The sequence below is a fragment of the Branchiostoma belcheri genome, unplaced genomic scaffold, assembly GCF_001625305.1.
Source record: "Branchiostoma belcheri isolate BF01 breed outbred unplaced genomic scaffold, Haploidv18h27 scaffold67, whole genome shotgun sequence".
Classification (NCBI taxonomy): Eukaryota; Metazoa; Chordata; class Leptocardii; order Amphioxiformes; family Branchiostomatidae; genus Branchiostoma; species Branchiostoma belcheri.
Genome location: NW_017804320.1, coordinates 750519 through 766029, shown reverse-complemented (window position 1 = coordinate 766029; position 15511 = coordinate 750519). Strand labels below are relative to the sequence as shown.

Sequence of the window (15511 nt, the reverse complement as noted above, 5' to 3'; positions counted from 1 at the left end):
GCAATAAGGAATATGAAACTGTATTACATGCAAATCCACTCAAATTTATGATATCTGCATACCATGCAAATCCACCGAAATTATACAAATATTATCCTGTATAACTGTGTACACGATAAGGCAGTATAATATATGAAGTCACTAAGAATCACGAAAACTGACAGCTGTCATCTATACCAAGGTGCCATTTGTTAATTGTCAATTTGATCATGAACAGAGATGTAATTCAAAGACAATACACTTGGTTTTCTATCTGGACAACACTTTTACATCTCTGATGTTTTGAAGTTTATAGGGGGCAAAAGATCTTTTGCTGGCTTGCTGTAGGGCTTGACATATTCATTTTCAACAGGAAGATTTTCCAGTTCTAGGTGTGCAAGTCCTTCAGGCACCTGATACACACCAGCCCGGCCTAGTGTGTCTCTGGTAGGGCACGTCCCCTCTTCGTTTGTAGAACCGATTTTAGCCTTCTGCCTGTGCCTCCTGAAAATTTAAGTCAATATACTATGTAAATGATGTATTTCGGTGTATCTACAAAATGTGGCATTCTGAAGGAACCATTGTAGCAATCGCTGATAAAGGTGACATTCAGGTAGCAATATTCAAAGACCCCACATTGAAGAGAAAGGGAGGACTGCGCGTAGAACTCTCGAGTACAAGGGAACCCACCGTGCCACAGCCCAAGGGACTTTTGCCATTGGGACTACTTTATTTTTATTTACATAACAGTGACACCTTCCAGTCTTTGTCATGTTTAATTATTTTTTTTCAGTTCCCAATTTCAGTGTGATTAGTGTCGACTTGTGCTCTTATTTCATTTACTGACGCTGATGAAGGGAGGCGGATATCACTCAAAACGTCCGGAAGTTATCGTAAGTAATTTATTCAGTTGTAAAATTTTATTTCTCTTTGAACATTTAAGGTGCTATCGTGTTCTTTAATTTAGTAACAGCAAAGAATAAGTTTTACCTACCCCAGAATGACACCAAATCCAGCTATGGCGAGTACCAAAATCACGATGCTGGATGTGAGGGCTGCCACCAGCGTGGTGTTTGAACCTTGTGATCCTACTGTAAAAGATAAGGATAACGTGTTAAACAAGATGTCTCTTTTCTAGTAAAGACAGGGCAAATCACTGACATCGATTGAGTTTTAGAAGAAAAGGGGAAAAAACAGTATGCTTTATACACAGTGTTTAGAAATGATATAAAATTGATGACTTAAACGGCATCAATAGCATTTTGTATTCATACATGTGGCAGAAAAATTTTGATATCAACATTACAGAAGCACCAAACCTGTATTATAACGTTTGTCTTTAGTTCGAAGAAAATAATCTAATAAAATCTGATGTAGTAAATATACTAAATTAATCTGACCTGAGGGCCTTGTTGCAGTGACATTGGGAGCAGGTGTCGAATAACCTTCAAGCAAAAAGATAAATCATGTTCATTAGCATGGCCTAAGTTCCTTTGCAAAAGTTAGGCAATGATGACCTGACAACTACAACAGTTGAAATATTTTTCATATACGATTTTGGGCACTTTTTCTTGCAATACTATATTTCCTATAAAAAAACTATATTGCAACCAGGCTTTAGGTTAAACAGTCTCAGTTATCAAAGCAATTTGATCTCTCTATATAAGACATGACTTGAGAAAGCATCCTTCAAATCTTTATAGAAAAATTAGTGTACAAGACAGCAATGGGCTGAAAGAATTGGTAGAAATTGGCCAAATAGAATGAAAAGCCTGGTAAGCTAGTCGGCACTTTCTAGGACGCCATTGGATTCTACCGGAGACTTGATACAAAGGGTACTGAACTAGCCATAATGCTGTTTGATGAAAATATGTTGTAACTGACAAATAAGCAAGACTTACGGTAACAACTCGTGATATCCAGTGCCCCTTCCTCATTAGATGTCATTCCTGGAGGACACTCTTCACAGTCTGTCATCCCTTCCACATCCTGATAACTGCCAACTGGACACTTCACACAGGCATGCTGGATCCAGAAGGAGCCAGGCGGACACTTTGCTGAAACATAGTTAAAAAGAAATATCAAAGCTGAATGTTGCATTTCTAGCAAGAATAAACATTACGATGTCCACTACTTTTCGTTAGTCACTGGCAAAAAGTAGTCGATGCTACTTGAAACGTCCCTGACAGTTTTCAAAATCTATCCAGTTGCTGGAGTAACTGTTTATTTGGACATTAAACCTTAATTGATACTGTTATATGAAAGAACTGTTATTGTCCATCCTAACGACACTCATTAGGTAATGAGAGTCTAATGAAAGTCTAATAAAAGTGCATGTTGAACGCTTCTGTGGTATACAAAAAAATCAGATACATTCGATAATTATCAATAGTAATTGCTTCATATGGTAACAGCGCTGGCCTTAAGGTGTTTTGTACTATTTGTTATTAATCAGTGAGCTAAAGAAAATACGCTGTAGCTCGACATTTTTCAAATTTCTTTTTGAATACAACGTCGTTACATGCAAAATTACAGTTTCAAGGGTCATCTTGGTACTCACCACACATTGTAGTGGAAGGTACGGAACCTTCTTCACAAAGATATCGCACGCCGTACTGCAGCGTTGCCTCGCTAGGGCTGTGTGTCTGTCCATCCACTTGTACCGTGAGAACGTCACTGTTGATCCAGTCTCTAGTCGCATTGAAGAGTTCTTCCATTCTGGTCAACTGTTCCGTATACAATGCCGTGTCGTTGACATTAGCTGCATCATCTTCAACTTCCATCGTTCCTTCGTAAGAGATTCTCACGTACACAATGTCTTCATCGTCTTCCTGGCGTTTACGGCGAGAAGGCTGGTTTAATTGACAGTTGACGGCCACGACTTCTTTCAGCCTGCAGTCTTCCGTTTCCCAGCAGGAGAGACCCTGGACTTCTCTTTCAACTGAAGTGCTGAGTTGACTTTCGATTGCTTCTTTGTGCTGCTGAGATTGGCAGGCTTGCCCTGAGTATCCATTGTAGGTATCCACAACTATAGTCGATGGGACGGTTACAGCTGAAAATAATTAGGGCATGTTTTAAAACATGGAGAATATACATTATACAATTAGTTTTACATTTCCCTCTCTGTTTTTTATTACCAATTCTAAGGGGGGAATGGGGGGTCGTGTGCCCTACCTAACATCGGACGCTTTGTCACGCGCTCGAACTCACGGCCCTCTATCGCTAGTTGATGAATGAATTTCAAAACATTTGTGTAGAGAACATAATTCTGTATCTGTATCTGTATAGCCGGTATAACCGCCTTTCGGCGTAACACACCAGCTTCGCAGGCACGCGGCTCGGCGGCAGCTGGCTATATTACACCGATCGACTTGTTACACCTAACCCTTGAACTTTTAGCTCTAGACATTGTTTAAAGCTATCTATTGACAATGCCCCTACTGTACTTGGTGACAGTGAGTTCCACTCTGCGATAGTTCTAGGAAAGAATGAATTCTTGAACACCTCAATCCTTGGTTGATAACTCTGGTACTTGAAGGCATGGCTATTTCTTGTTCTCTTCTGGGCTGGTTTTAGGTACTTAGTAGTTGGGACATCCACCAATTGAGTAAGAAATGCACCCATATTGTTCATGGACCTTCACTCTCCGCATTACAAGCGGAAAACGCCGTGAAACGTTTTCCTGAATGTACCTTCGTGAATGGCCGACGCTAGACAGCGTTTTGCAGTTTTTGTAGTGTTGCTGTCTTTAGAACTTAGTGACGGCTTTAAGTAAACGCATATAAGAACTGAATTCTATGATATTTCAGCTTTCTTTTGATGGTAAAATTGCGATCGTGTGTACTTCTCGTCTCACGTGAGGAGGGTTGTATCGAACGAAATCAGTCAGTGCTTTGACTGAAAACCAGGCTTACGCAATCAATGTGGTTCATGGGAATCATGGGAAATGCAGACGATAGTGGTTTTGACGTTGTTTTTCTCGGGTCGGTTTTCTACAAAATAAACACACCGAAATTTGTAAAGTTTTGTAAAGCTTTATGTTCTCATGTATGTAGCAATTGTGTGACTGCTTGGCAAAGGCCGGATTTTTTTTGCGAAATCCGGCCGACGCTACCAAGTGACCCCCTTCTCAGCGCCATCATTATCATTGGCGAAATTCTGTTTTTCGAAAAATCGATAAATAACTATATAGAACTATACTTTGCATGCAAATTACACCTGTATGCACTGACTATAACTATTTGCCTTTTTAATTAGCAAAGTCAGTGGCAACACTTTTGCATAATAACATTTAGTGAAACATCCATCCGAACTTAGGGCACGTCCGAACTTAGGGCACCCCCCGTTAAAGCATTCAATTTTATTCCAAGTCGAAGTCTTTTACAAAACTTTTGAATTAACAGATGTCTTCAAATTTAGGCAATACTTTACATGGTTTATCACACTTGTAGTACAGGAGACTGTAACTGCAGATAGAGCACAACCTCATTAGATAATAATCTAATGAGTAGAATAACTTTGTACAATATACTCATGTCAGATTACAACTGAAATATGATCATCTTTTTACTAGCATGAAAGTTAATCTGAGTTGGTAAAATAAGAATTAAAAAGAAAACATTTTCTTGAGTTGGAAACTGTTTAATTTTAATGACATCATCTTCTTACCTGTGCATTCTGGCAGTTTCCCCTCTATGTTCTCTGTTGACTGGTGAGGCCAGAGGTAAGCTGTTTCAGGTCCACATGTGTACCGCTCCAGGGTTTGCTCTGTGAAACCGTATCCAGTCTTACAGGCAGCAGTACACGTGATCGTTGCGTTAATGGTGTTACAATCCAAGTTCGCCGTCTCTGATGGTGTCAGTTCAATACACTCTGGAAGGAAGTAAAGGTATGGACATCAGTTTATTACTAGCCTTCTGAAAGCGACTACAATACAAATCAAAATGAGCGTATACAAGACGCCGCTTTTATTAGATGCGATACGTCCTGCATTCACTTCCTGGATAAGATTACAATGAATAAAAAATGGCCAAAATCAACAAGATCTAGTACACAGTACCTGGGCACTTGTCTGTGTTGCAAGGTTGTTCCTGACTAGAAGGGCCTTCACATGTCTTCCCACCTTCTGCTGGGGGAGGGTTGTTACATAAGCGCTGACGAGTATGCATGCCACCACCGCAGGTCTGTGTACATGGGCTCCAATTCAGCCACGGACTCCATCTGCCATCACCTATAAAGTAAAAGAAGTAAGTCCAATTTTCTTCATGTGAAAGTGTAAATAATAATTTTAAAAGCAGTACAAACGGTAGAGAAACTGGTAAGTGCAACAAATACAACTGTACCTATTTCGCTAAATTTAATAGCTTTCTGAAACGTTTTGTATAATACTACATAAACTTCCAAAACTATAGCCGTTACAAATTATTTTAATGTACCATGTTACAGTATAGAATTTTCAACTATCCAGACTCAGTGTAAATATATAGGTATATTAGGTCATTGAATTTGATATTGGGTAAACTCACCACGTTTTTCCTGACAGAAGGTGCCAAAGTATCCCTCATCACACTGGCAAGTGTAGTTGGTCTGGCCGCTGTGACAAGTGGCTCCATTTTGACAGAGGCTGACCACACAGAAGTCTATCGGCTGATCACACTGTTGTCCAGTGAAGCCAGGTGGGCAGCGACATTCATAAGACCCGGGGAGGTTAATGCAGGTACTACCAGATGAGCAGGGACTGCTGTCACACTCATTGAAATCTGCAAAGCGCGAGGCAAAGAGTGACTATGATAGTTCTATGCTTACATGTAACACACATTCTATGAAGATATCCTACTGGCAATTCTGTTAGGGCCTGACACCATGTTGTTAGAATCATTTTTTTTCATAATTCAAATTGAAAGTCAACCATTGAGTGAATTTAAGTCTAATTAGGACCTATAGCAGATTGCAAATGTGCCTTTTTTCAAATTTGCTGATCCTCATGGGAAAGGCTGCAACACCAATTTAAGAAAATATATTTTCTAGTCATTAAGTTATGATTAAGAACTCAATGTATTACATCAATGCATCAGGTATGATACCTACCATCACAACGGCTCGGCTCGTGCTCAGCAACTTGCCCTTGTAGTGACCACCTGAATTCTGGCCAAGCCCTGATACTGTTAGCCAGTGCATAACTGCATGATGATGCCATTTCCTTGTGCTCAGCAGTGCGTAGTGCCTGCTCCCAGATGTAAAGTTGGCTTATGTCTCCTGAAAAAGTATCCTCAGCCTGGAATCCTCCTTGATATAAAAAAATACATTGAAATATTTAAAACATGGATTAAAGCAAATGAAATTTTTCATTACTATATTCATTTCCAAATTCATACACTAAACCTGCTTCGAACTAGTAATCACAATTATAGTAAAGGAAAAACCACACATATAGTTATTAGTCAAAATGTCACCAACAAAACTTCCACACACACACACACACACACACACAAACACACACACACACACACACACACACACACAACAACACACACACACACACACACACACACACACACACACACACACACACACACACACAAAACAGACATTCACAGCCACATACAAAACGCACACACACTTAGTTTGCATACCTCCTAATTGAGTCTGCATTTGTCCCAGGACAATGTATCCTCCTGGTAGAATGACGTAACCCCGATGCACGTCTCTTGTTGAGAACACCTCCTCACCGTCCTTGTATACAGCCAGAGAACCTCGGTTGAGCCACTTGACTGCAAGGTGATGCCACTCAGAGTCATCCACCCGCACGTGAGTTGTGACCGATTCACTAAAATTGCATATTAATAGCAGAAATAAATCAGAAATAATCACCAATCATCCTGAAACACCTATATATCAACTTGGAAGTGCAAAAAATGTTTCTATAACGAATTTGAGGTTTTCTAATTTGTGGTAACCCACATATAACTACCACATTGAATTGACATTGTATCGTAAGATTGACATACCCTCCAATAGTGACAATGATATTTCCGGGGTTACTCATGGAGAAGACATTGTCGACGGTGTTTCCATTTTGAGTTGCATAAGAAATGATGGTTCCTCTTGTTGCAGAACTGCGAACCCATGTTCCCATCCTTAGCACTTTCATACTGTCCCGGATTCCATCGGTCAAGATGGAATAGTCTGATGTACTTGATCCAGGAAAATGTAGATCATAGTCTGGAGAAAGCTCTAGAGTAATATAAATTTTGAGAATAAAAATAATTTTGATGAGTTAACAATAACAATAGGTAGAATGCATGACATATTTAGCAAAGTTTTATCAACAAATCTCAATAGCTAACACTTTTATCATTTTTCAGTATCATGACCTCCATTACATACCTGTCTCACAATCTCTTCCAGTAAATCCCGGCTTACAGATACAATTATAGGTACCAATGCCATCATGACACAACGCATTGTCACCACAGGGGCTACTGGCACACTCATCCACATTCAAACTGCAGTTCAGGCCGCTGTATGGAATAAAAACACAATAAAGTTAGACAATTGATCATGTAAAGTCATATTTTACATTGGTTGCTACTTAATAAATTATGACATGACAAAATGACAACCAGAACAATCAGATATTACCATCATGTTAAGATAATAGAAACCTTATTCAAATTTTTTAAATATTAATTTTCGGTGCAAACATTTCACAATCTATAGTAACCATTTGTCCAAGAAACATTCAGAAGCTTAAACATAATTACAAGCATGATAAGCTAAAGGCAAACCTGTAGCCATCTTTACACAAGCATGTGAATGAATTGATGCCATCAATGCAAACCCCTCCATTCTCACAACTTGATGTTTCGCAGTCATCAATGTTCTCGTCACAGAATTCTCCTTGAAACCCTGTTGAGCAGGTGCAGTGGAAGGTGGCCAACTCGTCTGTGCAGGTTGCTCCGTTTTGACAAGGGTTAGGGTTACATTCATCGGTCTCCTCTTCACATCTAGCTCCTTCGTATCCGTTTGCACACCTGCAGAAGTAGTGTCCCAGTCTGTCCTCACATGTGGCACCGTTTAGGCAGTCATGTTCAAGGCATTCGTCAACTTCTTCCTCGCAGTTATTCCCAGTAAACGCGGGCGAACACTCACAGCGATATCCATTCACCATATCCAAGCAGTTCCCTCCATTCCCGCATGGGTTAGGTGTGCAATCATCCTGGTTGACTTGGCAGTACTTCCCTGTCCAGCCTTCAGTGCATGTGCAGTGAATACCTCCATCTTCTTCCTCTACACAGGTGCCACTGTTGTTACAAGGACGACTTGTGCAGGAAACAGTGCGAACGGAGCAGTTCTTACCACGGTAACTCCCTGGGCATTCACATTGGTAGTCATCTACCAAGTCCACACATGTACCATTGTGCTGACAGGGAGCTTCTGCGCAGTCATCTTTATTTATCTCACAGGTGTCCCCTTCCCATCCAGGTGAGCACTGACACGTGAAGCCGTTGAACATGTCTGTACAAGTAGCTCCGTGAAGACAAGGGATACTAAGACATTCGTTGGCTTCTTCACTGCAATGTTCTCCATCATAGCCCTGTGCACACGTGCATGAATAACCATTAACTGAATCTGTGCACGCTCCTCCGTTGAGGCACGGTCTGGAAGAACATTCATCTACGTTGATATTGCAGGTCTGCCCCGCATAACCGTCGTCACAAATACATTCATATGAGCCAAAGCTGTTAATGCAGGTGCCGTTGTTAAGGCAGGGGGAGGTGAAACACTCATCTGTGTCATTGGTGCAGTGCTCTCCTTCCAGCCCTTCTGGACAGATACACGTGTAGGATGAGTTTGTGCTCTCGCAGATGGCGTTGTTGAAGCAGGGTTCACTGGCACAGTTATCAATTGGGCTGTCACAGAAGAAACCTATGGGAAGTGATGGAACAATGACCAGGTGTTAATCTTTTATGTTGTAACAATGCTAACAATTACACAATTATGATGCTAAACATTTTTCCTCCTGTGTTATGGGCAACAAAGTCGATTCAATATACCATTAATCTACCCGGTACATGGATTGATGGAGTTATTTTTATTGCTAAAGTAATTACACTTTCTGTCAAAAGAAAACAAAATAACGCAATTTGTACCTGTATATCCCTGCGGACAAACACATGAATATGATGAGTCCTCCTCTTGACAGGTTGATCCTTGGGCACACTGATTGTTAACACAGCTGCTCTGCAGTTGATCACAAGTATCTCCGTCATACCCAGCAGGGCATACACACATGATTGTCCCGTTTTCCCGAACAGTGCAGGTTCCATTGTTCGCACACGGAGACGGAGTGCATCTGTTGATGACATCCACACACGTGGTTCCAGTGAAGCCATCGTGGCAATCGCACGAGAACCTATTGTGTCCATCATGACAAGTCCCTCCGTTTGAACACGGCTGTGATGCACACTCATCAATATTGTCCTCACAGTGGAACCCTGCATACCCAGGACCGCAGGTGCAGGAGTACAAACCGTCTCCAGAAACTGTGCATGTGCCTCCATTCTGGCAAGGCTCTCGTGTGCAAGCATCTACTACATCTTCGCAAAGTTTGCCTCCTCGATTTTGTGCACAGACGCATTTGAAATCGAACCCTAGGTCTACACAGGTACCGTTGTTGCGGCAAGGGTTGTCTTCACAGAGGTCCAAGTCGGTTTGACATTCTGGTCCAGAATAACCTGAGTGGCACCTGCACTGGAAGCCGTTGACCAAGTCAATGCACGTGCCATTGTTCTGACAAGGATGAGACTGACATTCGTCAATGTTTGTATCGCATGTATCACCACGGAACCCATCATTACACTGGCAGGAGAAATTTGCAACTTCGACACTACTGATACAGGTGCCACCGTTCCTACATGGGTTTTCGGCACACCAGTTTGTCTCCTCCTCACAGCGGGGGCCTTCGTATCCCATGAAGCATCTGCAGGTGTAACCGTTGACTCTATCTTCACATGTACCGTTGTTTTGGCATGGGGATGACTCGCATTCATCGATGTCCATGGCACATTCAGCCCCTTAGAAAAAGGCAACAGAAGTCACAAGCTGATAAAACTTACTATGTAGATTAAAGCGCTGGGACTTACTATTGTGGCCACATGAATAGATCTAGATTATATAATTATGTTTGACTGTACTCATCAAGTAAGATATTATTCAACATTAAAAATAGAGTTGTTTACAGAAGATAAAATTGTTTACAGATAGATACTAAACAGATTTAAAAAAAGACAAAGGCTAAACACAATTGCTAAATTTAAAAGAAAAGAAAGAAAAGAGGGAACAATGCAAGCATCTATTAAAAATACAATTTCCTTACATACGCTTATATGTATAATTGATAATAACAAAAATACTTAACTAACAACTGCTTACCTGAAAAACCATCAGCACAGTTGCAAGTGTGGTTGTTGACTCTATCCACGCAGGTGGCATTGTTTAGGCAGGGTTGAGAGCTGCAGTCATCGATGTTTGTCTCACATTTTTCTCCCTCAAACCCAGCCGGGCAGTTACAGCTCGTGTTGCCAGATGTAAATATACATGCGCCGCCATTGCTGCAGACAAAATTGTTGCACGGATCTATGGATAAAAAGTATAAGTATGGTTTTTAAGGACTGTGTAATAAGGAATATGACGGATATGATAACTATGGTATGATATGATATGTCCTGAGATTTCTATGATGTCAAATATAGATTAAATCACTAGTAATTTTGAAATAAATTGCATTTGAAAGGTATAGGTTATTGCTAGTTTTTGAGAATCATGTACAGGATAGTGTTTCGAGTAATCTAAATGTATTAACAAAAATTATGTAAAGCACGCCTTACCTTTACAGTCATCACTACTGATTGATCCTTCTGTGACAGTTGTCAGATGAGTTTCGCATGGCACACATGTCGTCTTTCCAGTTGATGGCTGGTACCTGCCTCTTGCACAGGGCTGACACGGTTGTACCCCAGTCAGTGAAACGCTTCCAGCAGCGCAGGGCTCTAGAATGAACAAAAAAGGCAGCAAACAATATGATTTGTAAAGATCATAAATATCGAGCATAGTTTATCAGAAACTCACACAGTTAGAAATATTAGCCTAAGAGGCTTGGTGGATGTCACTCCACCGTACAGGTGGGGAAGTCGTGTAAATTGCCCATTCCAAGGGCACAACGTCGGGCCACGGTGAGTACCGAATCCCGGGACCTATTGGTTCCGAGTTCAACGCTCTAACCATTGCGCCACCGACGTCACCGAAATGAAAAGTTTTTAAACGTCTAGCATTGAGATTTTGGGAATTGACTTTAGAAATACTTACCATGACAACTGTCAACAGATTGTGCTCCTGTGGTAACTGTTCTTGTGCCATTTGGACAGGGGATGCATTGTTTTGATCCATTCATGGGTTGGTAGGTGTTTTTCGGACAGGGACTGCATGGCTCGACTCCTGTTGTGCTGTATTGTCCCAGTGGACACATGGCTGCTCAGGTAAGCATAAAATGTGATACATGACATACATAAGTAACGTACAGGAAGTTTGTTTTTTTCCAAACGTACGCAGAACATAAATGTCATAATTTTACATTGCACATGTCAAGAAAGTCTAACTATACAAGTCATGCTTATGCATAATGTAAATAAGTGCTATACAAGATCTTTGTGTATATCAATTGCAATACCTCTGACCGTAATTTGTCCCATTCAATGTTTAATGAAGGTTTGGTTTACCAGCAGTACATTTCGTACTGATGAGTTCTATGATATTGAAAACGCTATCAATGGTTTGTAATAATTTACTTACGTAAGCACTTGGTGAGGTTCCTTGCCTCCTCCCTAACTGTCGTGAAGCCTTCAGGACAGGGGATGCACGAAGTTTGACCAAATTGGTCCTGGTAAGTCCCAACTGGACAGCGCGCACAGTCGTCCCGGCTTCCGTTATAGTATCTTCCAGTCCCACAGCCAACTATCAGAATATGATTTTACGTTAGAAATTAAGTCATGGATTACTAAATGTGGGCTACCTGTTACGTAAGCTCTTGAAAGGACACAGGCCCTGAATTGGATTTGTTGGATAAACAGCTGACCTGGGGTAAACACGCTGAAAAAGTTCAATCTAAAATGACAAGCGCACTAGCTGCATTGACAAGATCAAGGGAATTCATTACAAAAGAAACGTTAAAAACAGTCACACTGACACTTGTTCTAAGCCATTTGGATTATTGTTCGTGTTTCTTGTCGGCCTGTCCACAATCTCATTTGAACAAACTTCAAATTATTCAGAACAAAGCTGTCAGATTGGTTTTAAACGCCAAGTACAACTCCAGCTCGGACAATATGCACCGAATATTACAATGGCCCAAAGTTAATGACAGATTGTACACAGGAACACTCTCCATGTTTAATAAACTTCTAATGGCTAAGCGACTAGAATCCATCTACAAACGTTTACAAAGAGTCACTGACACACATCAACATAACACTCGCTTAGCACATAGAGGTGGCTTCAAATTGCCGAAGCCGAAAACCGCCTCAGCCAAAAGAACATTTCTGTACCGATGCATCAAAACTGACAACTTATTTCCTGAACACATCAGATTGTCTGCACCTACAACTTTTAAGAAACATATCAGGGATTGGCTGAAAACTAAAGTGGACACTTCCCAACCTCTGCAATCATGGTGGTAGTGCGATGACTGATGTATAGAATTACTTGTTCTTAACTGTATTGAGACCTCTGACCTCTCAGCAGTTTTAAACCCAATGTTGTATTCTCATTTCCCATGTCGCATTTCATTGCTATGTTGCATTTCATTTGCCATGTTGTATTTAAGTTACGTTCGCTTCTTGTATATGTATGTATGTATAGTATAACGCAGTGTTTGTATTCAAACGACTCCAGGAAGACTAGTGTTGTATTATTGTTGTACGCACTAATGGAGATCGATCAAATAAACAATAAACAAACAAACAATTGATTTAGCAAATTAAGTACCAGAGTCATCAACCAAGGATTGAGGTGTTCAAAAATTCATTCTTTCCTAGAACCATCGCAGAGTGGAACTCCCTGTCACCAAGCACAGTAGGGGCATTGTCATAAGATAGCTTTAAACAATGTCTAGAGTTAGATATTCAAGGGTTAGGTGTAACAAGTCGATCGGTGTAACGCAGCCAGGTGTTTTACGCCGAAGGGCGGATATACCGGCTATACAGATACAGAAGTAATATGTGGGGTCTTGTGGTGTAGCGACAGAGTGCTCGGCTCGGATTCAAGAGGTCCCGGATTTTGTGCCCTTGGGAAAGGCACTTTACACGACTTTCCTTACTTCGCTCAGGTGAAAATGAGTATTGTATTGTCAACTGTGTTTGTGGCGGCATTAATAAAACTTGAGTGTGCCGTCACCACGTCTTGTGATTAGATGTTGGAATATAGAAAAAAAATTACGTTACATGGAATATCATCACCCTGGCTTATAAAAAGATTATTCTGAGAAACATTACCTTAAGAAACATGTTCAATGTTGTTTCATTTACAGCGACAGACCAAATGGTGCACTTACCACATTTTAGTGAGTTATAATTGGCTGTATATCCATAGTCACAAGCCAGATAAGACCAGTCGTCACGCCAAAAGGATGCAGCATCAAGCTCTGTCTGCAGTCCGGGTACGTTTAAGGATTCGCCATGTGTGTTCAGGACAGTAGAGAAATTGTCCGCGATTTCTATCAGCCTTTCCTCCGAGGCCAGCCAATCACTCTCGGTCAGCACACCACCGGGCGGAATGCTCAAACCAACACGGAACTGGAAATTGATTGTTATGGTATGCGTGTTGATTGATCTACGCTTTCGGCGTTTTCCAGCTGCAGATATGGGTCCACAGGTGATTTCGACGCCGTCCACCGAACAGCCATCGGACGTACTGCAGAAGCCACTGCCTGTAACCAGCTGAACAAAGGCTGTAGCTATACTGTTTTTAGTATTCGGATCTGTGCAATCTCCAGAGAAGTACTGAAGTTCAGATGGAAGCCGGTTACTTCTTGGGTTTCTCCCAACTGTGATGAAAGTAAATTTAATATACTACTAAACATGATTGTATTTGCATGTTTCCTCCTCCATTCGGCTTAAAAACTTATAGAAAAGAAAGATGGAAATGTAACTTTTAATCTGGATGTGAAAATCATCCGTACAGCAGCCCTAACACCATGAAAGTTGTGCTGTTCATGTACATCGTGTATCAGTTTAAGTTTAACTCATTAATTATGATATTTCAAAATGCTGTCACGTGGTTTGATTTAATCATGAAATATTATTGACAGATGTCATAACATTTTACCTGTGCAGTCTGGTACGTTGTCATGGGGTGTCCAAATTCCATCATTTCTGCACAGGTATAGCTTTTCACCTGACTGTCCTCTCGGGATGTCAAATGCTTCATTGCACAGGAGGGTGCAGGTCAGACGATCTCCCCAATCAGCACAGGACAATGCCCCATTCTGTGGTGGATCCAACTCTATGCATTTAATCGCTAGATTAGAAAAAGGAATTCGAATTAGGTCAAAGTTTTTGTGAACACATATCATCATTCTTAAAATAGAATTCAAATTAACATCTTACTCCTACATTAGCATCATCTCTTAAACCGGATTTAGTAATATGGTCCGAGGATCGGAAAGCTGTACGTATCATTGAGGGAACCATCCCTTTGGAAGAGAAAGAACAAGCAAAGAAGAAAGAAACTGAGATACGACGATCTGGTCCAGCAGTGCAAGCAGAGAGGCTGGCAGAGGCGACTGTACTCAGTAGAAGTCAGTGTCAGAGGATTTGTAGGGGCTTCCTTCATGCGTCTGTGCAGGGACTTCAACATCAGGGGAAAAGCCCATACACAGCTCACTAGACAGGTGACTGAAGAGGCGCGAAGCAGCAGCTTCGTGTTGTTGAAGAGAAAGGATAAGGCGTGGAAGTCCTTCCAGAGAAGTGGCGACAGTGCCGGAAGCGGAGGAAACAGGCACCCCGAGACGTCTTGGCGTATCGTTCTTGTAAGCCGTGGGAGATTGTCTTGTATTTCTTTTAATGAATGAATGAAAGACCTTTATTGTACGTTTGTGCTCTAACAAGCTAAGTACAGGTCATGGGTAAACAGGGAAAAGAATACAGCAATGACACTTACAAACTATCCCTAAACAGTACACTTGGGATCCGCGCGGACCCCAGCGCTATATATTTTGTAATATTTTTTTTTGTTTCTAAAGATTTTTTTCTGAAATTTCAGGCAATTGTCACCCACAAAGTTGTCTCTCAATACAGTGCAGAAAACTCAGTTTCTACCATTTATAAAAAAAATTATATCTGATTTTCTTTTGGGGTCCGCGCGGACCCCAGCCGGCTTTCGATCGTAATGGATACACTGGCGTTCTTTTACATTACTTTATTTCAGTTTATATATGTTTTTTATGTACTTATGTATGGCCACCAAATTTTCAGAGAAT

At 41.0% G+C, this 15511-nt stretch overlaps 1 protein-coding gene across 1 annotated transcript in view; it reads right to left on the bottom strand.

Annotated features, from left to right (window-relative positions):
- Positions 1 to 11: 11 nt before the first annotated feature.
- LOC109483885 (sushi, von Willebrand factor type A, EGF and pentraxin domain-containing protein 1-like) overlaps positions 12 to 15511 on the bottom strand; it is a 33049-nt gene continuing 17549 nt past the window's right edge. Inside the window, exons 23-40 of the mRNA XM_019787027.1 lie at positions 11830 to 11991; positions 11347 to 11508; positions 10869 to 11030; positions 10414 to 10617; positions 9132 to 10055; positions 7767 to 8907; positions 7366 to 7499; positions 6987 to 7212; positions 6612 to 6805; positions 6067 to 6264; positions 5505 to 5738; positions 5039 to 5209; positions 4648 to 4851; positions 2540 to 3031; positions 1881 to 2036; positions 1380 to 1424; positions 974 to 1070; positions 12 to 483 (exon numbers count right to left, since the gene is read on the bottom strand). Of these exons, the coding sequence (XP_019642586.1) occupies positions 267 to 483; positions 974 to 1070; positions 1380 to 1424; positions 1881 to 2036; positions 2540 to 3031; positions 4648 to 4851; positions 5039 to 5209; positions 5505 to 5738; positions 6067 to 6264; positions 6612 to 6805; positions 6987 to 7212; positions 7366 to 7499; positions 7767 to 8907; positions 9132 to 10055; positions 10414 to 10617; positions 10869 to 11030; positions 11347 to 11508; positions 11830 to 11991 (5123 nt within the window). The 3' untranslated portion in view covers positions 12 to 266. The remainder of the gene's footprint in view (positions 484 to 973; positions 1071 to 1379; positions 1425 to 1880; positions 2037 to 2539; positions 3032 to 4647; positions 4852 to 5038; positions 5210 to 5504; positions 5739 to 6066; positions 6265 to 6611; positions 6806 to 6986; positions 7213 to 7365; positions 7500 to 7766; positions 8908 to 9131; positions 10056 to 10413; positions 10618 to 10868; positions 11031 to 11346; positions 11509 to 11829; positions 11992 to 15511) is intronic.